Source organism: Meriones unguiculatus, chromosome 12 (genome assembly GCF_030254825.1).
Source record: "Meriones unguiculatus strain TT.TT164.6M chromosome 12, Bangor_MerUng_6.1, whole genome shotgun sequence".
Classification (NCBI taxonomy): domain Eukaryota; kingdom Metazoa; phylum Chordata; class Mammalia; order Rodentia; family Muridae; genus Meriones; species Meriones unguiculatus.
The window spans coordinates 31,975,973-32,001,797 of NC_083360.1; the positions used below are offsets into that span (position 1 = coordinate 31,975,973).

A 25,825-nucleotide genomic window follows, 5' to 3' on the forward strand; every position below is an offset into this window, starting at 1 on the left:
TTTGAGTTCAAGGACAGTGGGGGTGGGGGTGGGGGGAGGGTCTGTAGAGAGTGAGTCAGTTTCTTACCCTTTACTTGCCACCTCTCTGCCATTTCTGACCAGGTACTGGTCTAGTGAGATGTATTATGTGTATATCAACCTTTCTAGGTACAAAGGACAGGTAATATTGCCTTGTAAGAATTTATATTTAGTATTATGATACGTGTGCTTGTGCGGGCACGAACCTGCCATGGTGCGCGTTTCGGGGCGTGAATGGCTGGCAGAGCACAACTTGTGGGAGCTGGTGTTTTCCTTTCACTTTTTTTTTTTTTTTTTTTTTTTTTTGCGGGTTTAGGGACTCAAACTCAGGTGTCAGGCTCTCACGACAGCGCTGGGGCCTAGGTACCGGTCCTCTCTACAGCGTGAGCTTTGGAGAATTGAAGCTTTGATGGAAAATTCGTTCGAAGACATCAAAAGCGGATAAAGGAGATTTCCTAGGTTCCTGCCTCCTTAAGTCTGACCCAGAAATCCTCGTGTCCAACTGCGACCCGCCCGCACCCTCTAGCGGCGCGAAGTGGCGCTGTCTCCTGGCACCCTGCGGGAGCGTGCACACTCAGTGGGCAAATGCAGCATGGAAACTGTGAGGACTCGGAACGCGAAGTCTGCAGGACCCGAGGGTAGCTGGGGCAGGGCTAGGGGCTAGCGGGAGTCACCCTTCCGAGCCTGGGTGTGTGGGTGGGTGGGTTTGTGGGTGGTGGGTGGGTAGTGTTTCCAGCTCGGGGGCGTGGTTTATGGCTGGGCGGAGCCTTCGGCTGGGGCGGGGCCAGCCTGAAAGCCAGACGTGGCGCAGCGGCCGAGTTTGGGCGCAGCCTGCGGAACGTCTTCTGTCAGGCACAGATGAACATTCTACTGTTGCCGCCGCCGCTACTGCTGCTTTTTGCGGCCCTGGTGGCTCCGACCACCGCCGTCACCACCTACCGACCGGACTGGAACCGTCTTCGAGGCCTGGCCAGGGGGCGAGTGGAGGTGAGTGCCCCTTTTCCCATCCTTGGTACGACAGTCCCACAACCCTGCAGTCCCTCATCCCCGGAATACAGCCCACTCTGGCCTCAGGAATATCAGAATTCCCGAGTCCCTCGCTTTCTCTCTTGAATGGGGCTGGAATCATCCCTTCTCTTTCCCAGCCGCGGGATGCATAGCATGCTTTGTGGGAGCAAGAGACATCGTCCTCGCGGCCTGGCACTGTGAACCCTTGCTGTGCTCCAGGCTTGGCCCTACCGTGGGTCTCTGGACACCCAGTCCTCTCTTTTCCAAGCTATAATTCGGCTAAAAATGCTCCTTAGGGCCCAGTAACTCCTTCCCCCATTGATAACCCCACTTTTTTCCTGTTATTCCTCCCTCCATCCCAATTTAGAGTCTGGCGTTCCAGACTCTCTCTTCTTCTAGGGAAGAAAAGACCTTCCAAGCTCCTCCCTTCACTGTACTATGCGAGAGCTGGAGGAGAGGGCAGGGAAATGAGATACCAGCACTCCACAGCCTCCCTGGACCACCACCTCCATCATCCCACACTAAGGAAGTCCCCTAGAGTCTTCCTAAGTGATTCAAATGCCTAGAGACTCTTCGTGGGCCATAGTTTTGTTTTTTTGTCAAAAGGGAATGTGAGGCAGGCCTGAAATAGGAGGTTGTGAGGTCTGGACTTCCTGTCAGGATCAGGGAGTCCAGAGGGCCCTCCCGTCCTCTGGAGCTAGGGAAGAGCAGCCAGATGGTGTGTGGAACTGGACCACAGGTGGCTGGCAGGGCTAGCTTTGCATGGGGTGGGGTAGGAACCAGATGGCAGGTGCCTCTAATAGGGCCCATAAGGCGGCTCTGAACTGTTTCCTTCTAGTCTGATCCCCCCATGAGGTTTCAAGGGCCGAAGGCCAGGGTTAGAACTCTCCTGACAGAGGGGGAGGACAGTGTGACAGGCGTCTCCTGGGCATTGGTCAGCTATCAGTAACGCGCAGGCAGGAGCCCTTGGCTTTCCCTCATCCTTAGCCCCGTGGCTCTAGGCCCCCGATTCCAACCCTGGACTGGGTCTCTTTGCCTTTATGGCCACACCTTGATGCTGCTCTTTCAGCTCACAGCCCGACCCAACTCAATGTCAAGGATGCCATAGCCTTGTCTGTATAGGTGGCATGCGTGGGGCTCCTGACTTATCCCATTTTCTCCCTCTGCAGACTTGTGGAGGATGACAGTTGAATCGCCTAAAGGAGGTGAGTGTGAAGGAAGGGGTCCCTCTCACTGAGTGGGCCGGGGGGGGGGGATCCCTGCACTGCGATCAGGAGACTGGACCCGACGGTATATGACCTCACGGGGCCTCATCTGCCATGTCGAGGGCTCTGGGGTCCTGTCCTCCAATGCTGTGCTTCCTCCGCAGGTGAAGGACTTTGTCACAAAGGACATTCCGCTGTAGTATCCTTCTGTTCTGGAGGAAGGGATGGGGAGGGCACTTGCGAGAAGCTTCCGGTTTTCACGAAGAGAGGAAAGGATTTTCATCTGCCAAACAGGTGACTGTTTGACTGGCCAGCGGGTTCTGAGGAAGTCCAAAATTAAGCAGGCAAGAGAGCTTACTAGGGGAAGAGAGGGGCCCTTCAGTTCTTTGAACCCTCATCTCACAGTGAACGAGAGGATTGGGTCCCCATCTAGGCTCAAACTAAGTGGCCAGCTAAGGGGCCCCAGGAGCCGAGCACTCTCTGCCCCGCACCCCCCCTTGACATTTCCTCCAGCCACAACCTGGTGATGAAGCACCTCCCTGGGGCAGACCCCGAACTCGTGCTGTTAAGCCGAAATTACCAGGAACTAGAGGTGAGACATTGGCGGGAGGGGCCCCAAGACAGTGGCTAAGTGCTGATCCCGCCCTTCCTCCATTTCAGCGAATCCCGCTCAGCCATATGACCCGGGACGAGATCAATGCGCTGGTCCAGGAGCTCGGCTTCTACCGCAAGTCGGCGCCGGAAGCGCAGGTGCCCGACGAGTTCCTGCGGGCGCCCGCTAAAGACCCCGAGGACGGTTCAGAGCGCGCCGACCTGTAGCCCCGAGCCGTGGTGGAGCTGGGACCCCCTGCCAGCGCCCCGGAGACAGAATGAAGCACTCAGCATCCCGGGAGCATCTCTCTTGCTGAGGGCCGACACTGGTCTCCAAAGCAACGGAAATGGGGGTGGGGTGGGGGATTCCCCTCAATCCTGCCTTTCCCCTCCCCAGCTCTACTAAATCCCTTCCCGCCCTTACCGAGGCTCTTCTTACTTTCTGCGAGTAGACAGTGTGGGGAATCAGATAGTTCCTGAACACCCTCGGGTGACTCCTCCCACTGCCTGGCTGAGGGAGTTGGGGGACACTTGGGGATAATTCACCCCTCGATTGCCGTTTCCCAAGGCAGCAGAGAGAAGTCAGGATCGTTGAAAACCAATAATTTATCAAAACGCTGCGTGTGTACAAGGGGGAGGGGTGTTCCGACAGACCGGGCAGCGGTGGGCAGGCGCACTGGGAAGGGAACGGTGCTGGGGTCGTGGGGACAGCAGCCTGCAGCTCTGGCGGTGTGAGCAGAGTGGCTAGACTTTCTTGCCGCGCAGGCGCAGCTCATGGCGCCGCAGGTGGTTATACAGCGACTGCACGTAGGTGAAGACGCACTTGGGGTCGGGCTTTTTGCCCATGATCATCATGTCCTCCACCTCCACCAAGGGCACACAGTCCACCAGCATCCTGCGGAGGGAGGGGCACAGGAGTTGTCGTCAGTGCCAGCCCGCTTGTCCTTTCATAAACTCCATACTGTACACCGACTGGAAAGGCTTTCCAGGACGGGGAATCCACAACCAAAGCCAGGCGGAGTTGGGTCATGCCCTACCCTAGGCAGGCAGGTTCTGGCTCCAGATCCCAGCCTCTCTCTGGAGGGCCCACCAGTGCGCAGGCGCTGGTATATCCGAGATGGTAGAGCGCCCCAGCTAGGCCATTAATACCCCTACGAGCTTTCCCCTTTGACTACTGTCTCTCTACCACCAGGATTCCCCAGTGATTCACTTTCTCCTAGGGGACAGGTCACCTACTGGGCATGGAGGCCAAGGGGTATTTCAGGACTGGTTTTCTAACCCTTGCCGTCGTCATCAGGTGGAGCTAGAGGGGCAGATGAGGACCCCAGCTGTTTCAGCTAGCTCACCGACCCTGCCCTGAGCTCAGTGGTCACCACCCTTCTGATTCTCCTTCAGAGAGCTGCACTTCACTCAGGAAGCCTCACACTCGGAAGGTGTTGGACCTGATATGGGAAAGAGGCCCTCGACCCTGGGTTGTGGCAACTGTCTGGAGCTCCCCTTTCCCTACTGTAGGAACCTTTTCCCCCAACAGCTTTAAGATGGGGTTACAAGCTCAGCTTTAGTTTCCTTCTTGTCCCAAACTAAGATCTCTTGCTTTGCCTCCTGTTTGCATTGGCCCCCAGTCACTGTTGCTCAAAGCTTACTTCAGGCAGGGAGGACAAAAAGCAGATTGCTGCTGGTCCCCAGACACAGGATAACCCAAGACCACCTCTCATCTGGCCAACCCCAGGATTGTGGTAGGACTCGGCCTACTCGGGCATTTTGTACTGGAGGTTAAATCCAGGGCCTTAAGCTTGAGACACAAGCTCTCTCCCACTAGATACCACCCTAACTCTTTACTTTTCGAGATTAGGTTCACAATAAAATTGCTGGGGCGTCTTGAAACCACGCTTCAGCCCAGGCAAGCCTTGAACTTGTGAGCCTCTCCTACCTCCTACCTCAGGCTCTGGCATAGTTGGCATCACAGCCCAGTGCCTCACCAGATCTTTTACAAAGATGCTGGGTCGCAGAAAATTTCTCCCAGTCCTGGTTCTAACCCTCAACACTCATGGATGCTAGATAAGACTCTGCTCTGTTCTGTGACCGCAACCCCTCCCCCATTAGTCACTCCCACTCCATTTGAGACCTTGGAAGTCCTCAGAATAAGTGACATGTACCTGGCTCTACTGATGACAGGCTATGTGCCCTTGGGGTCATCCCCACCCCGCATTTGGCTTGTTTACCAGCAGCACCATGGTGAAGACGCAGCCTCTCTCTGGAGCATCTTCCGACTGCAGCTATCTTCACAGGGATCCCAGCCTCCCTCCCCCAAGTCTGGCGCTTCCTCCTGCCCGTGGTGCCTTCCCTGGAGACCTTATAAAGCCATTGTTTATACTGGGGTACATGGTTCAGGCTACCCAAGTGACAAGCAAACTCCAGGCAACTAAAGCAACAGCACGTAGCTGAGTCACAGTTTCCTTTGGGCCAGAGCTACCCTAAGCTTCTTTCTCTTTTCAGTGGCCTGCTGAGCTAAGTCCATATATGACCTAGAGACAGCACCGAGCCTGTTTTCCACACCTGAACCTCTCATGTGTGCACATGTGCTCCTTCCCCCAGGGACCCTGACACAGGAGGGCACCCCAGGGCATCTTTGTTGACTCCACTCCTGAGTCACATTTTTCCCCAGCAATCCCTTTGCTCCCTTTGCACCTCTATCTTTACTTCAGTCCTGCTTCTACCTGTGACCACTCCTAGATGCTGGACAAGGCTGCCCGGTTCTGTGATCCTACCCTGTCTTGGTGGGAATTTAGTGGTGGGGTCAGGCGTTGCTCTGTGGCCTGAACCTGCTTTCTGAATTCCTCATCTGCAAGGAGAGCTAGTTCAGGTCGGAATTCTTTACTGTGGCCCTGAGGTGAGGTGACCAGAGAGGAAGGCCATATGGCTCAGGGAAATCCAGCCAGAAACATCTTCCTGTTCAACTGGTCCTGTTCCCAAGCTCCCCACTTTGGAGAAGGACAGCACCAACTCCCCATATGGCACATTCTGAGCTTGGGCAGCGTCTTGACCCTCCCTTTCTCCAAACCAGATCAGGGAGCCTGTCTTTCTACCTTTTTTTTCTTTTTCTTTTTTTTTTTTTTAGACGGGGTCTTGCTAGGTTGCCCAGGCTGGCCTTAAGCTTTAGGCCCCTGCATGCATGCTGGGGTTACAAGCCTGCACATCCCAAGGTTCACCTTTCAGAATGCCAGCCCAAGCACGTCTTTCCTGTTTGGATGCCGTTGACTCCTTGGTCCTCAAACTATGATCCCTTCCTTCAACCTCTCATCAAAACGTTTTTCTTCCAGACTAGGCTACATTCTCCATCTCTCTTGCCCCTGGCCCTACTGGGCTCATTCCTGTGCCTGCAGCTCTTTCTCCTGTTTTGGTCTGAATGGTTCAGATCCTAGTTTAGTTTCCTCTTTTTTTTCTAGATTGCCATCTGTGGCCTGAGTCCTGGGCTCCCCATCAGTACCCCCAAGCCCCGGCCTTCACTACTTATTGGCAATAGCCACCTAGAGTCCTGCCTGTCTCCTCTGGCTTTTCTAAAGGCTCTCCTGCTGTCCCCCCTTTCCCCCATCCCTCTGTGCACTGATGAGCAGAGTCCGATGAAACGGGACAGGTGGGAGAGGCGGCATTTCTCACCGTGGGGCCCCGAGCAGGGGTTAGGACTTTTTGGTTTTTACCAGCCCCTTCTGGACCAGACAGCGGTAGAACTCCTGGATGTACGTGTACACGCACTTCCAGTCAGGCTCTCGAAGCCGCACCATGTCCTCTGTATCCAGGAGCTGCGGGCAGTCCGCATGGGTCCTGGGGAGGGTGGGGGGCCGGGAGGGGGCAGGGGGCAGGACCCGGTGGAGGAAGGAGGGAGAGAGGCCAAAAGAGAAGGGACAGAGACACACACACATACACACACAGAGACATGAGTTCAGTTATGTTCTCAGTGCCGCAGTCTGCCAGCCTCCCGCATGCCCCCTCCCAATGGTGGACGTGCCGCTCACTACCCGTCACTAATGGTGTGCGGTGCAGACAAGGGTGGGGGGGCCAAACCAGTCACAGGTGCAGAGAACTCTTGGGGCAAGCGGGAACACGGGGGGGGGGGCGGGGTCACGGCATTGGTGCCGAGGTTGGAGAGGAGGGCTGTGCCCCGGGGAGGGGGGGTGAGGGAGGCGTGAGAGGAGTGGGGGAGGAGGAGGAAAAAATTCTGGAGGGAACCAGAAAGGAAGGGGAGAATAAGAAAGAGATGGAGGAGGGTGCTTGGGTGCCGTGTGCAGAAGGGGCAACGATTCCAAAGTGGAGGGCTTTCGATGTCCTATATAAGCCTATATAGGTCACTCGGGCATGGTGCCTGGGCCAGGAGCCTCCTTTTGGAATCTCCAGCCGGGATCCCGTGGGAGCAGGAAGCTCTGGTGATAGTGGGAGGAGAGCAGGACAGAGAGATGGAGAGAGGAGGAGCAGGGGCAGAGGGAGGAGGGGGGAGAGGTTATGGACAGGGCCACCTGGTGGGCTTTAGCCTGGGCTGGTAGGCGGGCCTGACGCTCCTTCCTTCCGGTGGGCACCTGGCACACTCAGCAACAGGTGGGCATAGGTGGAGGAGGATGGAAACTCTCTGGGGAAGGGGGTCTCGTATGCAGACCCACCGTACTGCTGGCCGCTGGCATGGGGTCTCAGGGCTGCTGAGCCCAGCTGACACCCACAGAATGGGACCCGTACTTACTCAGCGGATGAGAAAGCCATTTCAAAGTTCTGGCGCCGGTTTTGTGGGCTAAGCTGCCCATAGTCAAAAGCCTCAGGGAAGAAATTGTGCACCAGGGCACAGAAGGCCATCCCATCACTCCAGCTGGAGGAGAAGTTCTGGATGTCCACGTGCTGTGGGAGGCAGGCACATGGTCAGGTCCCTGAGGGACAACTTTCCCATGCTTGTTATCTCCCCTTTGGCATCCCAGTCCAAGGCCAACTGGGCTCAGAGAGAGACCTTGTAGTTTGTTCAAGGCTGTACAGGAGGTGAGTAGTCAAAAACATGGGCCTTTTCTAATTCGGTTTATTAACCCCTGTGTGATGTGATCTTCAGCAGGGAGGGGCTGCTGAGAAGCCCAGGCCCACTCAGCTGAAGCTAGAGTCATGTTCCTGTCACTCCTTCCTTCATGTACAGCAGGGATCCCAAGAGCAGGATCGGTCTTTGAATCACGCCCATCAACCCAACCCAAAGGGCCTTCATTAGGCCTTCTTGGGATTCAAAGCAGGCCACGTGGTCTCCCTGCTACTTAGTTTTCCCGTCCGAGAATGCCTTTCACGTTTCCTGCCCGAGCTGTGGTAACTGCGATAGAATTCTGAGAAGCGGTACCCAACTGAGGAGCTCTGCTGGACTCACCTCGTAGCCACGGGTCTTGGCTCGGCACCAGTCCAGCAACATCTGCTTGATGCTATTGGCGTTGGGGACCCCGAAGCTGGTAGAACGCTGTACGGCTGTACGGGGTGTTCCAGGACTGCTGTGGGGTAATGCGGGGAGGAGGCTCAGAAGACCCCACCGGTGGGCCAGCCTACCCTCTCAGGTCCCTGGTCTAGTCATCCGTGACCTTCAGCCTTTCTGTCACAATTGGAAACCTGCTGCTCCCATCTCTGGCTCCACCCACTTCAGGCCTTATCCTCAGTGCCCAGACCCTCCCACTGGCCAGCCCACACCCTCTACCACTCACCCCGCAGAACCTTCCTTCTCTAGTTTCTCAATCATGGCTTTGCGAGCTTGGGACGCTGAAGTCTTGGGCAGGCTCTGTGCCTTCATTAACTCTTTTTTCTTCTCTGCCTGGCGTTTCTCAAGGGCTGCCAGGCTGCCAGGACGTGAGCTGGTTTGGTCCTCTCGGTCAAAGATGCTGGAGGATGACAAAATACTTGTTAGGTTGGAGGAAGCGTGGGTCCACTCTCCTGGCACCACAGCAGGATTACTAGCTTGATGATGTTGGTGCAGGAAACACTGAAAATGGTGGAGCTCTGTACAGATGCCTGGGGGCCCCCTGGGCCGCTATGGGTGCTCATGGGGCACGAGAGGTCTTAGACTGCATTAACCACCAGCAGCGGCTTCCACTCACAAATCAAAATGGGGCCAGGGGAGTAGAGGGTGGCCCTAACAGTGGGGAGTGGGTGTCCTTGTCACACCCATTTTACAGAGAAGTACACAGAGGCACAAGCACAAGAGGTTGGCAGCCAAGCTTGTTTGATCAGGCTTGCTTCCCAGGACTTTTCTAAAGGGCTGTGTTGTACTGCCAAGTTTCAGACTTTGTGGCCCGGGCTAGGAATCCCAGTGACTGGGGAAGCTGAACCGGAAGGGTAGTAAGTTTGAGAACCACCTGAGCTATAGACTGGATGACTTAGGGAAACTGAGTCAAAAGAAAAAAAAGAAAGGCAGGTTACTGGTAAAGAACTTGCCTAGAAGGCACAAGGCCCTAGGTCCAATCCCTAATACCTAACAAAACGATACAAAGCAATAAAACGAACAGCACAAAATGGTAGTAGCTCACACCTCTTAAGACTTTCCTGTGTGTCCTTTTATTATTTCTAGTGCTGGGGAAGGGATCTAGGGTCTCCTGTATGCTAAGCAAATGCTCTACAACCGAGCTCCTTAATCCCTAGTCCTCCCACTGTGCCATTTAAAGCCTACAAGGGACTTTGATGAGCTGGTGTGCTCCTGTAATTCCAGGACCCTGGAGGTTGAGGCTGGAGGATCACAAGTTCAAAACCAGCCTGGGACACACAATGAGACACACCATGGGCCCATCTCTCCCCACACTGCCAAAATACAAACAAACAAACAAATAAGTAAGTAAATAAATCCCAAGCCTATAATCCCAGATACAGATACGTAGGTAGCTGGGGCAAATTTAAAGCCTGCTGGACCACAGAGGGAATTTAATGCCAAGATAGGCAATTTAGGGACAGGCCTTGCTTCAAAGTAAAGAAGTGAAAAGAGGGCCAGGGACGTAAGGCCCCAGGTTCTGATACTCACTAGCATAAACAAACAAACAAACAAACAAACAAAAACAAAATATCCAGATGAGATGAACAAACATGTAAATAAATAAACTTCACAAGGGATGAGAAGAGTCTCAGCCATTTCCACAGACAATGAGATCATGGCCTCTTTATAGGATTTCAGATGACACAGCTGCAGGGCTGGAATCTGCATGACTCCTGGAACCGCCAGCGCTTTGCTCTCTACCTGTCCTGCTATCCCCCTGTGTACTGTGGGGCGTACCCCTCCCTCAGGAGTGCCTCCGGCCGTCAGCTTGCTCTGTGACCCAGAAGCGGTGTGTAGATGTTGGCAGTGCCGGCCAGCAGAGGCAGGTGGGTCTCTGTAAGGCTCAGTGGGAGATGCTCAGCAAGTGTCTGGCCCCCGCCAGCCTCTTCCACCCCTACCCTACGGTGTGGCTGAGGATGAAGGGAGATCACAGAGGCATCAGGGACACACTCGGCACCTCCTTGACTGCATGCTTATTCTCCGGGTGTGTCAGCCTGCCCCTCTGCAGAATGGGCATGCAGAGGTCTCCAGAGGCACTGCCCCGTGCTCACCTGCCCATTTTTTTGGACGAAGAGGAGGAAGAAGAAAAGGTCTTGGTTTGGACTGTGGTGCTGCTGCTGCTGCTGCTGCTGCCATCTGTGGAAAAGGGAGTGAGGTGAGGGCCTGGGCTGCACATACTAGAAGGGTGATGATAGCCGCAGTAGAGAAGTGAGCGTGAAGGAGCAGTTGACGACACAGAGTGTTTGAGGAAGAGCTTAAGGAGGCGAGCAGGCAGGCAGGCACAGGAGAGAGCAGGTGGCCTTACTCTCCATGCGCCTCACGAAACTCGACTCCACCGTGGTGGTGCGGGCTGTCTGTGTGCCATCATCTGGTAGGGCAGGAAATGGGACAAAGGAGGGTGTGAGGGCCACAGCGAGTCACTCTGAGCTCACCCTGTGCCCCGAGCCCGCTCAGCCTCTTACTGGAGTGGACGAGTCGCTCAGTTTTGGTAACTGTGCTGACAGCGGAGCCATCAGCGGCCCGCTGGCTGTGCCTTGTGGTGGTCTCTGTAGCCATATTGCTTCGGCTCTCCCCCGGCCGGGCCCGGGCCTCCCGTAGTCGCTGTTCTCGTTCCTTGTCCCTCTGGTCTGGGCAGGGAATGCCCCATGCATGCCCAGAAGGGCCGCCCAACGCCACACAGCACACATGCACAGACACAAGGGGACACACGGGATGGAGGGGAGGCAGCTCGTTAGAAACCCCTGCGACACAGGGAACCAGTGCCTCTCTAGGGACGGATGGGGGGAAAACCACAACTTGGTACGGAGCTGAGTGTGTGTTGAGGGAGACGGACTCTGAGATGGAAGAGGGAAGATACGACAGCTGATGTCAAAGGGGTATCTGGATCCAAGACAAGTCTCTATGGGAATAAGAAGCTGGGTCAGGAGGGAATAGCTGACCTCCAAAGAGAGCTGCGTGGACAGGGCAGGTGAGTGGACCTGCAAACCACACTTGGGAAGGAAAGGGACAACTGGAAGAAGATTCAGACTACCTAGGCTCGGGGAGTGGGCGCAGGTACGGGAGAGGCAATCAGACCCAGGTAAAGGACACTTGAGAAAGAAGCTGGTGAAGAGGGTTAACTGGGTTTGTGGAGAAAGTAAGTAGGTAGGGGGAAGGGGCTGTCAGAGCACACCTAGCACAGCGGGAGAATGCTTGCCGAGGGTGAGGGAGGCATTTGGCTGCCATCTGGGAGCGAGGTGGGGGAGCAATTGTTCTCAGAGAGCAACTGTTTCAGAAGGAAACCTTGAGTATGAGGGAGAGAAGAGCTAAATCCAGGGAAGAACTGTAGGAAAAGGAAATATCCACTTCCGGGGTCAGAGGCTAAGGGGGGGGGCTGTCAAGGGGGAGAGGAGCTACTGGAAGGATTATCTGGATTCAGACAAGGTGCACTGAGGAGGACGGCAATTAGATGCAAGGTGAGAAGGGCTAAGGGGAGTGACCGGGAATGCACGGCTGGACAGGGGCAAGACGGCAGATGGCTCTGGGCAAGGTGACGTGAGAGAGGTCAGCTACTGAGCTGGAATGTCCATGGACGTGACTCCAGGAGGAGGGGAGCGGCTGACGGACGGGGTGGCTAGATCTAGGTGGGCAGCTGGCTCTGTACCTCTCTTCCTCTGTCGGAGTTCACGGAGAGCAGCCCGGATGAGCTTCCGCTCCTCAAAGTTCGTCGTCTGGTCCAGCTGTGGATTAAGCAGTTGCTGCACACCTGGGGCCGCCAACCCCTACCCTCTGCCAGCCCCCAGCCTGCCAGCGCTAACGTACCATCTTGTCCAGGACTCCTTCATCCTCAATGGCCATCAGCTCCTCTGCACTCAGGGGGCTCCGCCCCTCTGGGGCTTTGTCCGCTCGGGCCTGCTCTGTGCCATTAGCTGCTTCCACTGTCGCAGAGGGGGGCTCTGCCGGATCTGGCTCCATCTACAGAGTGTGGAGAGGGTGTAGGGTTTACACAGGGATGTGGGTGAAACCTGGGTGGAAGAGGATTAGAGCCCGGGGCCGCTGGCGTAGCAATAAAAATAACCCCAGCAGCTTGCCAGGCCTGCTAATGTAGGTTGGCCATGTTGGTTTCAGGCCCACTGTAGTAAAACTGGCAGCCCTGTATAGAGTTTCCCACACATCCAGAATCATATTAATACAAATCGGTAGCAGCAGTAACAATGGTTTCCATTCAGTAGAAAATCCCATCTGTATAAGCACTGGGGATTTTATTGTCCCTGTTACGACATAGGGGAAACTGAGGCTAGGGCAGCTGAACAACAGGCCCTCCATGAGTGTGATGTGGCCTGAGCTGAGCTGCAGTACTTTGGATCCTGAGGTTGAGTTCCTTTTATTTCTAGCTTCCCTGGCAGCACGGATCCCAAGTCTTGACTGCCAAGGGCGCTGGACCAGGTCTCCAGGGCTAACAAGGTGTCTGATAGGAACTACCCCAAGCCAAGGCTCCTCTGAAGTTCTCTGCCACTCCCCTTCTTTCCCCACCTTGCCAGGAGCCATGATTAAGGGGCATCCAGCATTGACTATCTCTCCCAGGGGCTCTCCCTTGAAGCCAAGGCCCAGCTCAGCCACTACAGCCCTCCCCCTCCCCATGCAGGACCTCTGTCTGTCATGAGGGTAAGGAGAGACGAGGCGGCAGCTGTTCTGGAGAGGCTTGGCCTGGTCAAGGCTGCAGGACAGCTGCCAGCGCAAGAGCCTGACACCTTCTTGTCCCAATCTTAGAGGCACCTCACTGTACACTGTACCACTCCGTACAGTGAGGTAAACTGAGGCCAAGACAGTCTTGATCCATCTACAGACACTCAGCAGAGCTGGGCTCAAATCAATTCCCTCCCACAGGCTGACTTACGAGACTGCTGCTGCGAGAGGGTCCCGCCGAGGAGCTGCGGCGGGTGCTAAAGGCAGGCGGGTGGGCCACAGGGGTCCCAGCATCCTCAGCTGCCTGGAAGAGGGCCTCAGGGTCGGCGGCAGCCAGCAAGAGCTCACTGGGCTCTAGCTCTGACTCCAGGTCCGGCACAAGCGGCACACCCAGCCGCAGGCTCAGCACCTCCACCTGCCTGGTCAGTGTATCTAGCCGCCGGCTCAGAGCTGCGGTCTCTGCTCGAAGCTCTTCAGCTGCCTGAGCCACCGGCTCTACAGTGGCCAGGGCTGCGTCCGCTGCCTGGGTCACCGCGGACCGGCCTGCTTCAGCCACTGCCCGCAGCTCCTGTAATGCCTGGCTCAACCGTTCCTCAAAGGCCACAGCCATCTCAGGCCCAGGCCCTGGTACTCCCGGCATAGCGCTAGTGGGGACACTGGGGTCCAATGGTGGGACAGTGGCAAGGGCTGTCAGAGTCTTTGCGGCTGGTCTGAGGGCGAAGGCAAGGGCAGTGCGCCTGCCCCGCCCCTGCTGGCCTCCCAGCCTGCCACCAGCCAGCTGGAGCAACTGCCCAAATAGAAACCTATTCTGGGCTCCTCTATGGAGGGGATGGAGGGGGATGGGTAGCCTGCTCAAACAGGCAGACAGCCTGCCCGCACAGCTCAGGGATTATGGAGACCAGAGCCCCATGACCCACAGGTGGAGAAATGGAGGCAGGGAGCGGGGCGTGGACCGAGACACTATGCATATTAGCTGTGAGACTTCTATTTTCTGGACTCCTGCATATCTCTGCCCTTGTGCACACCGTTTTAGAAAGCCTTGAACGAGTCAGGACAATGGAGGCACAGGAAGATGGGGTTTTAAGCAATCTGCTGGAATGGGGGTTTGGCCCTGAGAGACGTCCTCCAGCCCAGCCATGGTGCTCAGATCCAACCCCTGACTCTGAAGAGTTGCGCTCTGGACACAACTGTTCTCCTCAGATGGGGAGACAGGTGAGTTTTTAGTGCCAGGACCAAGTCTTCATTACCACAAGCGCCCCACCTGTAACCACCCTCAAGACAGTGACCCCAACCTATCAGGCCCTGCTTTGTTGCAGAAGGCTGCTCTTGTTCGTATTCTCTCCCTGTTGCCCCTCAGATGGCCCAAAGCTAGCTCCACCTGACCACCTCACCTCAGTCAGAGTCCCAGTCAGTCTTTCATACAGCACAGAGGGCATTCCCCGGGCAGCCCACGGGAATCTCCTCCCCAGCTGAGCTCCCAGCCAGCTGATCCCGGGCTTGGGAATGAATAATAGAAGGGATACATCGTATTCTGTTCCCGTGGCACCTGCTAGGCTGTTGCCACACCTGCCCGGTGGCCCCCTGCCTGCCTGTCTCCATCACTGAAGAAGACAGTCTCTGCCCCGCCCCCACGGCAAAGATGCTAATCAAGTCTCCTGGTGGACGAGGCTGAGCTTAGCCTGTGATCTGATCCACACGCTGGGTCTGAAGCTTAGTGTTGGGTGGAACAGGGGTATGGGCAGAAGGCGGAAGCCTCTACCCCCTTCCGTGAGCCTTGGCCTCCACATTTTTTTGTTAAGAATGGACTGATTAATTTAGATGCAAGGGTCAAAGATCAGCGAGTGGATCCAGGCATGGTGGCTCTCGTCTGTAAGACCAGCATTCAGGAGGTAGAGACAGGAAGTTCACTGAGTTCAAGGCCAGCTTTGGTTATATGCTAAGATCACTGCCAACCCAGGGTACAAGAGACTCGACCTCAAACAAACTCAGAAAAGAAGAGTGATTTCAGATATGCCTTTGGGCAATGTGGTGTGGTTCGGTCTCAGCTACGTCATTAACTAGCTGTAGATTATGAGCAGCGATGCTCCTTCTCTGGCCTCATTTCTTTGTGTGCACAGTGGCGGAGGAGCACAGCAGAGAAAGCCTGCCAGCTGCACGCCCCTGAGCAGTCTCTGGAGGTGGTGAATGGTGGGGCTGGTGGAACGTGAAGAGAGAGGCTCACCTTAAAGTTGCAGCCTCCTCGGTTACCAGGGGAGGCATGGCTGAAGGTGGTGACGTGAGTGACACTGCCCAGTCGGGTCACAGTCCCAGGGCTGCCGACATGGGTGATGGTGCTCTTGCCCCCACTGCTGGTGCTGAGAAGGGCCGGGGGCGCCCGCAATCCCAGTGTCAACTCTGGTTGGAGAGAAGGGCTGCTGTTGGGGCCAGGTGAGGTGAGGGCAGTGCCCATCGAGGTGAGTGACACCCTGGACACTGGCCACAGAACAGGGAGTGAGGGGCTGCGAGTGCTCCATCCCAGCATTGAGAAGCCTACCTGCTCGCTGGTTGCCCGTGGGCAGCAGAACGCGGCCTGTGGGGGCCTGACCACGGCCGTCCTTGATCTCAATGGTAAATGTAGTCTTCATACTGCCCCCTGGCTCCCCAGTGCCAATGGCCACGGGCAGTGGAGTACTGGGCTCTTCTGAGAAGGGGCTGGGCCCCCCTGCTCTGTTTTCAAGGGACTTGGGAGCCAAGCCCCGCCCCCTAGGGCCCTCCTCCTGAGGGCAGCTCTGAAGCTGGGCCAGGGAATGAGAGAGTTCTGTTTGCTTCTTGTGGGAGGAAGTGTCACTGGGACCTCGAGAGGAGGAGTTGCTGGAGGAGGAGGAGGAGGAGGAGGAGGAGGAGGAGGAGGAGGAGGAGGAGGAGGCAGAGATGGTAGTGATGAGGGAAGGGCCCGGGAGCCTTGTGGGGGTCAGCGAAGTGAGGGCTGTTCGGGATGGGCCATCCTGGAGCCTGGCAACCACAGGAGAGTCAGACGTGAACTTGCGGACTCGGTCTCTGACAGAGCCAGCCCGTTGGAACTGGGATGGCCCTGCAAGGGGGGTTGGCTCTGGAAGAGACAGGAAGACTGTCAGTGGCTGGGTAGGACAGGGACTGCCCAGATCCTGGGGATGGTAAATACGGGGCAGTACCTCGATTTGGGGTTGGCTGTTGGGGACTGAGCACGGATAGGGAGCGCTGGCAGGGTTGCCGTTCAGCCGGGTCTGGTAGGTTGGCGAGTATGTGGCAGCCATGGAGTGGGGGTGGGGGAGGAAAGGAAGGTGGATGCTGGGGTGGAGTCCACGTCACGCTCACCTCCTCAACACCTCCGTAGCCTCCTTACCACAGTCAGCACGCCCACTGCTGAGGCCTGCCTCCTCAGCTGCAGCTCTCCTTCAGGCACCCCCTTTCTCTCCTGCACTTACCCCAGGGTGACATGAGCACTCTTAGGGGCCAGCACTAAGTTAGGGCCAGAGGAAGGTATCCAGATGCTCCATACTGATGGGACTAAGGGACAGCTTCCCCCTACACCCCCCCAGTACTGCCCATAGATCCAGCTGCGTGATGGGTATACTCCCTTATTGGGGAGAAGAATGTGCCTGAGGCCTGTTGCCTTTCAAGGCTGTAAGGAGGCCTCTGGCCATGGGTGGCAGGGCTGGGCCTGGCCAGGGGCGGGAACACCTCAGGGGCAGTGGTGGGGAGTGTCCTGGAGACTGCCTGAACCTGAGGAAGCTAGAGCATCAGAACCCATCATCCTATAGGCTGGGGAAAGGGAAGGGGTAGGGAGTGGGGGAGAGACGGGACTGGACAAGGGGAAGCAGAAACCTGTAGTGACCTGTAAGGGATCCTCACCTGCTCTCTTATTGTTGGAGGAGCCTCTGGCGGGGCCCAAGGTATCAGAGGGCTCTGCGGGGCCAGGCAGGGGCTGCAAGGGAGACACCACATAGGAAGGGGCTCTCAGACCAAGGAACTCACCCGTCTGGCATGGCCGCCTCTCACCAAACTCACCTTGCTGATGACCTGTCCCCGAGAGCTGGGGGGTGCTGGTGACATGGGGGGCTCAGGGCTGGGGGCTCCCGGAGAGGGAGGAAGCGGCTCGGGGCCGTCTGGGGCCTCAGCAGTAGGACACTGGGCTCCAGCAGGCTCTGGGAGAGGCTGAGAAGAAGCAGCACTGGGAGAAGTGTCAGGGGAGGCAGGTGAGCCCGGGGCCCTCAGCAGGAGTGTCACTGTGGTCACATCCCGGCTGCTGTCCTCAGGGCTGGGGGTTGGCTCTGGAGCTTCTGTCTGCCGCTCCTGTTGCTCTGTCACCTGCGTTGGACCCACAGGATGCAACCAAGGTCTCCCTGACTCCGAGGGCTACCCCCACCCGTGGAGGGCCAGGCTGACAGAGCAGGCCATGCAAAGCAGAGGGGCTGGGCCTGGCTTCCTGATGGCACACCTGCGTGAGGAAGGCTAGGTCAGCGCCAAGGGTGGTTTGACACAGACCAGATTCTAAGGTCAGTGGTTGGTGGCCACAGGAAACTTGCTATTCCTAAAGGACCTTTAGAGCGTAACCCTGGCCTCAGTCTGGCTAATCAGGGAGAAGTGGAGTAGTGTAGGACCGGGCAGCTAGCACCCTCTGCTGGCCATTTAGTGGCTACTGTATGTCTTGACTTCTCTCCCACACTACCTGAAGTATGGAGAGAATACTGAACAGCACTTACAAGCCCCAGACAGCTAAGGTAAGGGTGTGGGCTGCCTGGAGGGTAATGGGCAGCATGGGATGTGTCCGGCTGGTGTCCTCAAGTGTCCCCTGGTACCAGGGGAGGTACCAGGACCAGCCTTTCATTTCTAGGAGATCCTCCTGTCTGCTGAGCACAGGCTGGGTGGTAGGGGTAGGGGTGGAAAGTGGGTAGGAGTGGAAGGAGAGAAGCCAGTGTATCCGAGAGTAGCAATGGGGAAGGAATAGTAACTTGAAGCTGTGTAGACAGGCTGGCTTTGAGAGAAAAACCCGAGTTCAAGGTCTGTAGTGGAAGGCATATGGCTGGAGTCGCCTGAGAGTGTAAGAAAATGAGCCAAGGGACAGCTCCCAGCCAAACGACAGCACAGCAAAGGCGCCCAGGTACTATGCCCTGTACTACTGGCCTCAAGAGGCACAAGACAACGGCTCACCCTCCCTCCACACCCATCTCCTTACCTTACCAGGGTCCAATCTGTGTGCCGCTGGCCTCCTGCTGTCCTCTTGGGAGCCGCTCCTGGGAAGTCTACTGCACAGTCTCCCGGCCAAGGTGGCAGCTGGAAGTGTCAGGAAGTGACTGTGAGGCGCCTACGGCAGCAGCTTGCAGGGCAATGGCGGGCCGAAGGCAGAGCACCTACCCTCAATCTCCTGAGCACGCACCCGGCGGATGGCAGCCCGGATCAGCTTGCGTTCCTCGTATTCACCGGCACTCCGGAGCTGTGGGCGACAGGCAGGCCACGGGGGCTGGGCTGTGGAACGCGCGCCTTCGCTTACTCTTCCCCTTATCCCTCGCCTGCCCCGGGCCTCACCAGTGTGGTCAACTCCTCTACATCATTCATGGACTCCAGCCGCCCTGCCAACTGTGCGAGGGCAGCCTGCTGCTCAGCTTCCCGCTGTTGAGAGCTGCAGAGACATCGTGAGTGTAACTGCCATTGCATGATAGGGTCTGGAGGATGTGGGCTCGAGGAAAGGGTTCAGGGTCAGGGCCTGAACCTTGGCAGAGAGACATGGAGCAGTCTGTGTAGAACCTCTGAGCAATCATTGATATATATATATATATATATACATATATATATATATATACACATATGTACATATATATACATACACACGCATTCCTGGATACAGGCACCAATGCCACATGCTACCCACACTGCATAGCCACAGTTGGTACTTGGTCCCTATCCCTGTGCATTCCAAAAAAGCTCACAGATAACCAGCTTCCACATGGGCTGATCCTTAGCCTATCTGCACTGGAAAAGCCCAGCCCCCGCTCTGCCACTCACTGTAGCCAGTTCTCCTTGTTGTCTTGCCGTTCTGCACGGAACCGTTTGGACGCCAGAGCCTCCTCCTCTCGTTCTAGCTCCTGCCGCTGCAGCTCCCGGATGGCCGAGCGGATCCGCCGCCGCTCTGCCAGATCTGCTGTGACCTCCAGCTGCAAGGCAGGTGGGAGTGAGGGGAGAGGCATTCTGTCAGGGGCAAAGGACTGGCACCACTGCCCACGGTTCTGCCCGGGACACAATGAGTAGCTTGTCCCCAGTCTCTCTACCATAAGCCTTCCACGTGCCTGCCTCCCACTCAGGGGCTTTAGGGGACACCTCGCTCATAGTGCCGAAGATCCTGAGGAGCCCACTGTGCGCTGTGGTGCCAAGACCACCTTCTGTGAGTGCAGAGACGGCAACCACTGACACAAGCCAGGTGCCAACCAGTCGGGCGCTCGTTTTTTTGACTTGCTCTCCAGAGTCTTCCATTGACCGTTTAGACCAGGAAGCCACAGCAGGAAGAGTGTGGACACTCTCCTGAGCTACCAACAAGGGTCTCTGGAAAGGGAAGGGTGATGCACGTAGTTGAACCCTGGTGATCTAGTCCCAAAGTAGCAGGGCTCTGCTGGGAAAGATGTTAGATAGGGAGGTAAGGAAACTGAGGCAGAGACAGGTGCTGTAGAGTTCTAACTTCCTGCTTGGCTGGGGGTTGCTTTTGCCCCTTTACTGACTTTGTCCAAGTTCTAGCCACCATGGAAGAAGTCAAGACCCAGAGTGGGAAAGGCTGGTCCCCTAGAGAGGTAAAGATACGGCAGCTGGCATTAGGGTCTACCTAGAGCCCCCACAGGTGTCCACAGAGTTCAGGAGCGCCCATGGGTATCTCAGCCCTGCAGGCCGTGGGAAGTTGGGGACCTGACAGAAACTGGTTGAGAAAAGTGCACTTTCTCTGTGCTGAGCAGGTAATCCTGGTGCCTTCCCCACACCCCCTGGCAGAGCGCCCCCTCAAAGGGATCTGAAGAAAGAGGGCTGGCTCAGGGCTGGCCAGCAGGCGGCGGCACAGCTAAGCCTGTAGTGTGGGTCTGATAGGCAAACAGGAACAGTTAAGGGTAGGGTGACTAACTCTCTGTTTTCAATCCTCTTCCTGGTTGATCTTTCCTTCTCAGCTGGGGAGCTGGGAGGTGGAGGGTGAGCAGAGATAAGTAAGTTTCAGCATGGAGCATGAACTGGCCCAATTTAGCCACTAACCAGCTTGTCTTAATCTGCAGAGAGCAGGCAAAGCCTTGGGGGACAGCCCTCCAAGAGCCACATTCCTGAGGAGTTCTCGGACGCTCAGGCCAAAGTCTCCCCCGAATCAGGTCCCAGGCTTGGTTCTAAAGTCAGGGCATATTCCTTATGCTTCCTAATTTATCAGGTGGGACAATGAATGGCCCTTGGGACAGAGCAGAGGATGGGAAGGGAGCAATGACTCAGAGGTGGTCTCCTCTTGGGTCCAGTCAGCCAGGAGCAGAAGGCAAAGGAAGGACAGAACATACTGAAAAACTTAATTGAGACCCAGACTGTGCCAGACCCTGCACCAAATCCCCACATGTCATTTTTGTTTGGTTGGTTTTTTGAGACAGGATTTCTCTCTGTAGCCCTGACTGTTCTGGAACTTGCTCTGTAGACCAGGCTGGCCTCGAACTCAGAGATCAGCCTGCCTCTGCCTTCTGTGCATGGGAGTAAAGGGACATACAATTATGCCCAACTTCTACCCTTAAAAAAAAAAGACTTATTTTTATTTATGTGTATGTGTATGTCTGTAAAGTGGACGAGGCATGTGTATGGGTGCCTTTGGAGGTCAAAAGAGAGGGTCAGATCCCATGGAGCTGGTTACAACTGGTTGTGAGCCACCTGACGTGGGTGCTGGGAACCAGATTTTGGTCTTCTGGAAGAGGAGCAAATGCTCTTAATTTTTGGGCCCATCCAGCCATCTTATCTATTTGTTTGTTTGTTTATTGTTGTTCAAGACAGGGTTTCTCTGGTGTAGCCTTGGCTGTCCTGGAACTCACTCTGCAGACCAGGCTGACTCTGCCTCCCTGAGTGCTGGGATTATTGGCCTGTGCCAAGTGCCCCTGCTCCCTTATCTACTCTTGATACGATATTTCTATCCGAGAAAAGGGAATTGAGTGTCTTGTTTATGGTCAAATAACTTGAGAGTTTAAGCCTAGGTCTCTAAGACTGATGATAGCTGTGACGCTGGGTTCTCTTTGTCACAGTGAGGAACGTTGCACCCCTGTAGCCTGGTCCAGAAACATCAAAGTCTAAGACGTTAATACAACCAAGAGAACAAATGCTCACTTCCCCAGAACCTTTGGAGATCGGTGGCCTTAGGGGACAGCTGGTCCAGACTGGTCCAGAGGGCAAAGGCCCAGTGATACTAACCCTAGCCCTTTATTTCACGGGTCCTCATTTCCAACCCCCTGAAAAAAGGACAAGATAGGAACTTGGCCATTATTACAATCCCTGGGTACCTCAGTTTCTCCATCTGGAAACTGGAATCCTTCCACTGGATACCCTGAGTGGATGGGGGTGGCTGAGAGATGAACCTCATTCTGCCCGTCACTCTCTGGCATCTCTCCTTTTGGGACTTCGGCTAAAGCCCTGGCCAGTGTCCCTGCTGTGTGTCCTGTGTTCCCCACCCTCTCAAACACCAAAAGGTCAGACCACAGTGTTTCTACTGTGTCCAGAGTTCTCCACCCTCTCGGTCACCCCCACTGAGTGCGGAGGGGACTGTGGGAGGGAGGGAAGGAAATACAAAGAACTATTGTCCACCAGTGGGAAGGGGATGGTTTCCGAAACTGCCTAGTGAAATTCTCCTGGGAGGAAAGAGGGTGCTTCCTCCTCCTGTGGTAGGATGGGGGGCGGGTACAACTGGGGGTTCCGCTGCTTTCTCCTCTCGCTGCTGGGGGCGGGGCGTCTGGACGACCGCGCGTCCCTAGTTTCAGTTCCTCCACCTGCACAAGAAGCAATTGCAGTTCCCCCCTTAATCCCAGGACCAGAGCCGCCCGCTATACTGAGAGCAATGGGGGGAACGCCTCGCCAGGGGGCGCTAAAGGCCCGCAGGCTGTGGCCTCCAGCGCGGGGTTCGCCCACGCCCCACCCACCCAGTCTCCAGCCAGGCGCCGCAGCTAGGAGCCAGGCAGGAAGCCCCCCGCTCCCGCCGGCTATAACATCCCATCTGCAAAGGAAGGGAGGTTCACACACCCTAAGCTGCTTCCCTAGGTCGCCGGGCCGGGAGGTGGAAGGCTTGCGGACACGTGGCACGGGGCACACGCAGCGTGCTTGTCCTCGGGTGCCCCTGTCCCGCGCAGCCCACCACCCCGTCCTCAGGAATGTGCGGGAGCGGGGCCGGAAGCAGCTGCGGCTCCCCAAGTCAGCTGGGCACAGCTTTCCCATATAAGGCCGGGCCCCGCGGGGAGGAGCCGAGCTCGGGACGCCCCCCGTTCCTGCCACGAGGCCGGAGGGTGGGACCCTCGCAGCTCCGGGCACACCAATGGCGCGCGCGGGGCGGCGAAGCCGCAGGGCCGGGGTGGGCCTGGGGCCGCGGCACCGAGATGGGGTCGGGTCTCCTTGTCCTTTCCTCCCAGCTCCGGGGGGGGGGGGGAGGAAGTGCGTCCGTCAACTACTGCTTCTGTTTCTGCTCCAAAACGCTTTTTCACCCCCCAGCTCCCAAACCTTGCTTCTGATGGCTGGAGAAGCTCCTAGGATTGCGTGGAAGCCCAGCCTGGCTTTCCCTGTGGAAAACGATCGAGTCTGCGGCCCTCCTGAGGACTCTGGCTGGTGGGCATCTTTGGAGACCCACCTCCATCTCCTGAACTCCAGAGGTTAATTGACGGCGTTTGCCCCAGGACACACAGGCTAACTGCCTACGGGAGGTCAAGGCAACTAGGCCAAGTGGCTCAAGCCTCTGCCTCTAGGGGAAAGGATTGGTGGCAGTATGGGATACTAGTAGAGAAAGTAAACTCTACTTTTTGGCTCTGGACAGAGATCAGGGATTGGGTGGTGGGGCTGTGGCCCCTCTTCCCATGTCCTACTTCATGGACTTGCGGGGGGGAGGGGAGCACATTACCGTTCTGCTGTGTTGTCCCACTGCCTCTCTGTACATAGTAAACAAGGATGGAGAGGACCAGTCCAGTCTCTGTCCCAAAGACAGGGTCCATACCCGGCTTCAACCCTATGCTAACAACGGCAACATACATTTTGTTTTTACACACCCCCCCTTTTTTTTTTACAAGAAAAGAAACCGAGGCTTAAAGTAGAAAACGGCAGACTAGACATCACAGAACCCATAAGGGCCCACAGTCTATTTCTCTCTCATGGTTCTCCCAGACTTTCCCACGACTCTGGGTATCCCAAGATCCCCTCTGGAGTTTGGACTCTGGTAAGGCTTTTAACCTGGAGTGTTTGGTTATGTGACTTTACCACACAGAGCGGCTGTATCCGGGCTCTTGGAGCGTCTGTGAACATTCTGTAAGGTGGTGTACTCAGCACCAACTGTTGTTCTCTGCTTTATTAATCATTGCTGCTACCATTATCACTGGGCAGGCTTCCAGGAGCGGGCAGTGCCCAGGCTGCTGGGGAGAGGCGGACCCAGCCTTCCCACACCTGCAGCAGCCCATGGGTGAGTCCCCAGAAGTTACTGTTTAAACAGAAGATGACAGTTGGGGGTGGGTAGGGACCAGGTCTCGGCGCCGGCCACGGACAGGCACATGCCACAAGGGCCTCTGGATCAGCCAGATGGAACCAACCTGGCGCTGTTCCCTGAACCTCTCCAAACCCCTCCTCCTTATGTACTGAAAAGTGCAAAATTAGCCATCACTGGGTTGGCCCTTACCCAGCCCAATAGTTCAGTTACAGGGGTACTTACCAGTTTTCGGAGGGCTCCTTCATCCAGCCCAGCTAAGGCCTCATCTGCCATCTTGCTGGCCCCTAGCTCCTTCGGCTCCTGCTGAGACTCTGATGGCACTCAGGGAATTCTGCAAGAGGCAGACATGAGTTAGGCTGCTGGGGCAGCAGTTCTTTGGGTTTTACGTCGCGGTTTTCCTCTCTAGCCCGTGAGCATTCAGTTCTGTCCTATCCTACCCAGAGATGTGGCTCCTGGCTGGGAACTGTCCTCTGCCCTAGGGTAGTTTGCTGAAAAAACTCACCAAACCAAGAATAGGTAGGTGTTCCTGTTCCAGCCTTACCAGCTTGGCTGCCAGTCTGCCGTGTGGTCTAAGTTGGCATCCTGACTAAGCTCCAAACAAGGAGGGCACCGGCCTGGATTGCGAAGGAAACTCAGAAAGGCCCACCCAAGGGGTGCTTACCACCAGGGGGTGCAAGCCATTCTCTAGTTTCCTGTCACACCCACTCATCCTAGGGGCTCTCCAGCCTACCCCTCTCTGCACAAGCTGAGCGTCCAGCTGTGGGCTGAGCCCATGGCCAAGTCTTGCTGTCAGCCTCACTCATTCCCGTGGGTATAGGAACTACATGTATCTATCAGTTCCTGAAGCCAGCCTTCTGTACATACCCATTCTCACTTCTTTCCTCCCTGTGATGTCAACTGACCTGACCTTATGGAACCAGGTGACCAGCTCTCCCTGTCTGTTCCCTTAGAATTCCCTTAGAGTTCACTTCCCGTGACCCACCCAACCTCTGGACTTAAGGCAACCTGAGAGGAAGGGAGAGAGCCAAAGATTCATCACAGGGGGTCGGAAAAACTCAGACTGAGGCGACAGGAAAGATCTACTACAAATATTGGTTCCTTCTGCCTTCTGAAGTCCACTTCCAAGATGCCGCCAAGACTCCAGGATGTTTGTTGTCCATTCTCTCTCCCTCAAAATGGATCCCTAAATCTGGTGCCAGTCTCTAGCCCAGCTCTCTCCTTCCTGGAGCCCCAGGTGTCTCTGGGATTTGGGAATCCAGGGTCTAGCACACCTAGATGCTTAGTTAATATGGTGAGTGGAATGGCCTCAGGACCCCCGCCTCTATTGATTCATCCCTACATCATCCCATCTCTCTCTCTCTCCAACAGTCAGTTGGTGTGAGTCATCCCATCCGGTGAATGGGTCTGGGGGAGTTCTAATGCGCACTAATTGGAGTTTGAAGGAGCTCGTCTGTTCAAGTCACCGCTGGGGCGTCTTTGCCTCCTAATCTAGATGCTCTGTCTGAGGTAACTCCCTCTCCCCAGCGTCATTTGATGGTCGCTAGTCACAGGTATTGTGGACATCCTGTGCTTCCTTATGTTGGGCAAGGGTGTTCCCACTCCCAAACCTAGGTGATACCCGGGACTGTCTGCTCAGAAATTCCTGCCATTGCTTGCCACCATTCCCACGGCTTCATGCTACACAGTTTGAGGGTCCTGGAGAATGTTAAGGCCCTGCGGGAGGAGGGGTGGGGATCTGGGGGAGCTTCCTCCAGGTATCGGCCCCCCACAGATTAGTGTCTTCGGTGATCGCGGAGCCTCTTCGAGGTCCGTAGGCGCCTTCCCCCCAGGGTCTCAGAACTCTTCATCCCGTGTCTTGGAGCTTCCGTGATTTGGTTGGCGCTCCCGGACCTGGGAGTTCCAGAATCCCGGTCCAGACATCCAGGTTTCACACCCCCTCCCCCGGACTCATCTGGGCTCCTGGGGTCGTCCCGAGATCCTCACACTCACCTCTCGGTACGGCCCGCCCTTCCGGTGCGGTTTCGTGTTAGTTTCCCCGGGACCCGGCAGATGCAGTAGGGACGATAGACGGGCGGGAGGCGTCACAGCCCGGGATCCCAGGCCGGTTCAGCAACGTCCCCTGGACTCTGCTGT

The 25,825-nt window shown here is 56.2% G+C and overlaps 2 protein-coding genes across 6 annotated transcripts; one reads left to right on the forward strand and one right to left on the reverse strand.

Moving 5' to 3' along the window:
- The first annotated feature begins 788 nt into the window (after positions 1–788).
- On the forward strand, positions 789–3,245 carry Selenom (selenoprotein M). Its single transcript, XM_021652576.2, has 5 exons — positions 789–1,005; positions 2,196–2,231; positions 2,396–2,430; positions 2,745–2,823; positions 2,892–3,245. Exons 1-5 carry the CDS (start codon positions 877–879, stop codon positions 3,048–3,050), a joined length of 438 nt encoding a protein of 145 aa, XP_021508251.1. The 5' UTR covers positions 789–876; the 3' UTR covers positions 3,051–3,245.
- A 165-nt stretch (positions 3,246–3,410) lies between these two features.
- Smtn (smoothelin) lies at positions 3,411–25,825 on the reverse strand. Of its 5 annotated transcripts, XM_021652225.2 has the most exons (22): positions 25,682–25,825; positions 23,915–24,023; positions 19,033–19,181; positions 18,556–18,649; positions 18,385–18,463; positions 18,206–18,303; positions 17,038–17,337; positions 16,882–16,954; positions 16,182–16,253; positions 15,545–16,099; positions 15,233–15,405; positions 13,223–13,315; positions 12,148–12,300; positions 11,990–12,065; positions 10,809–10,973; positions 10,652–10,714; positions 10,398–10,482; positions 8,531–8,704; positions 8,206–8,323; positions 7,552–7,703; positions 6,480–6,644; positions 3,538–3,717 (listed from the first exon to the last, which is right to left on the reverse strand). In XM_021652225.2, the coding sequence occupies exons 2-21, from the start codon at positions 23,963–23,965 to the stop codon at positions 6,500–6,502; spliced, it is 2,868 nt and encodes a 955-aa protein (XP_021507900.1). In that variant the 5' UTR covers positions 23,966–24,023; positions 25,682–25,825; the 3' UTR covers positions 3,538–3,717; positions 6,480–6,499. The 5 variants fall into 5 exon arrangements, with proteins under 5 accessions (XP_060221524.1, XP_060221523.1, XP_060221526.1 ...); XM_060365541.1 differs by lacking the exon at positions 6,480–6,644 and having other exon boundaries at positions 3,411–3,717; positions 8,206–8,320; XM_060365540.1 differs by lacking the exon at positions 6,480–6,644 and having other exon boundaries at positions 3,411–3,717.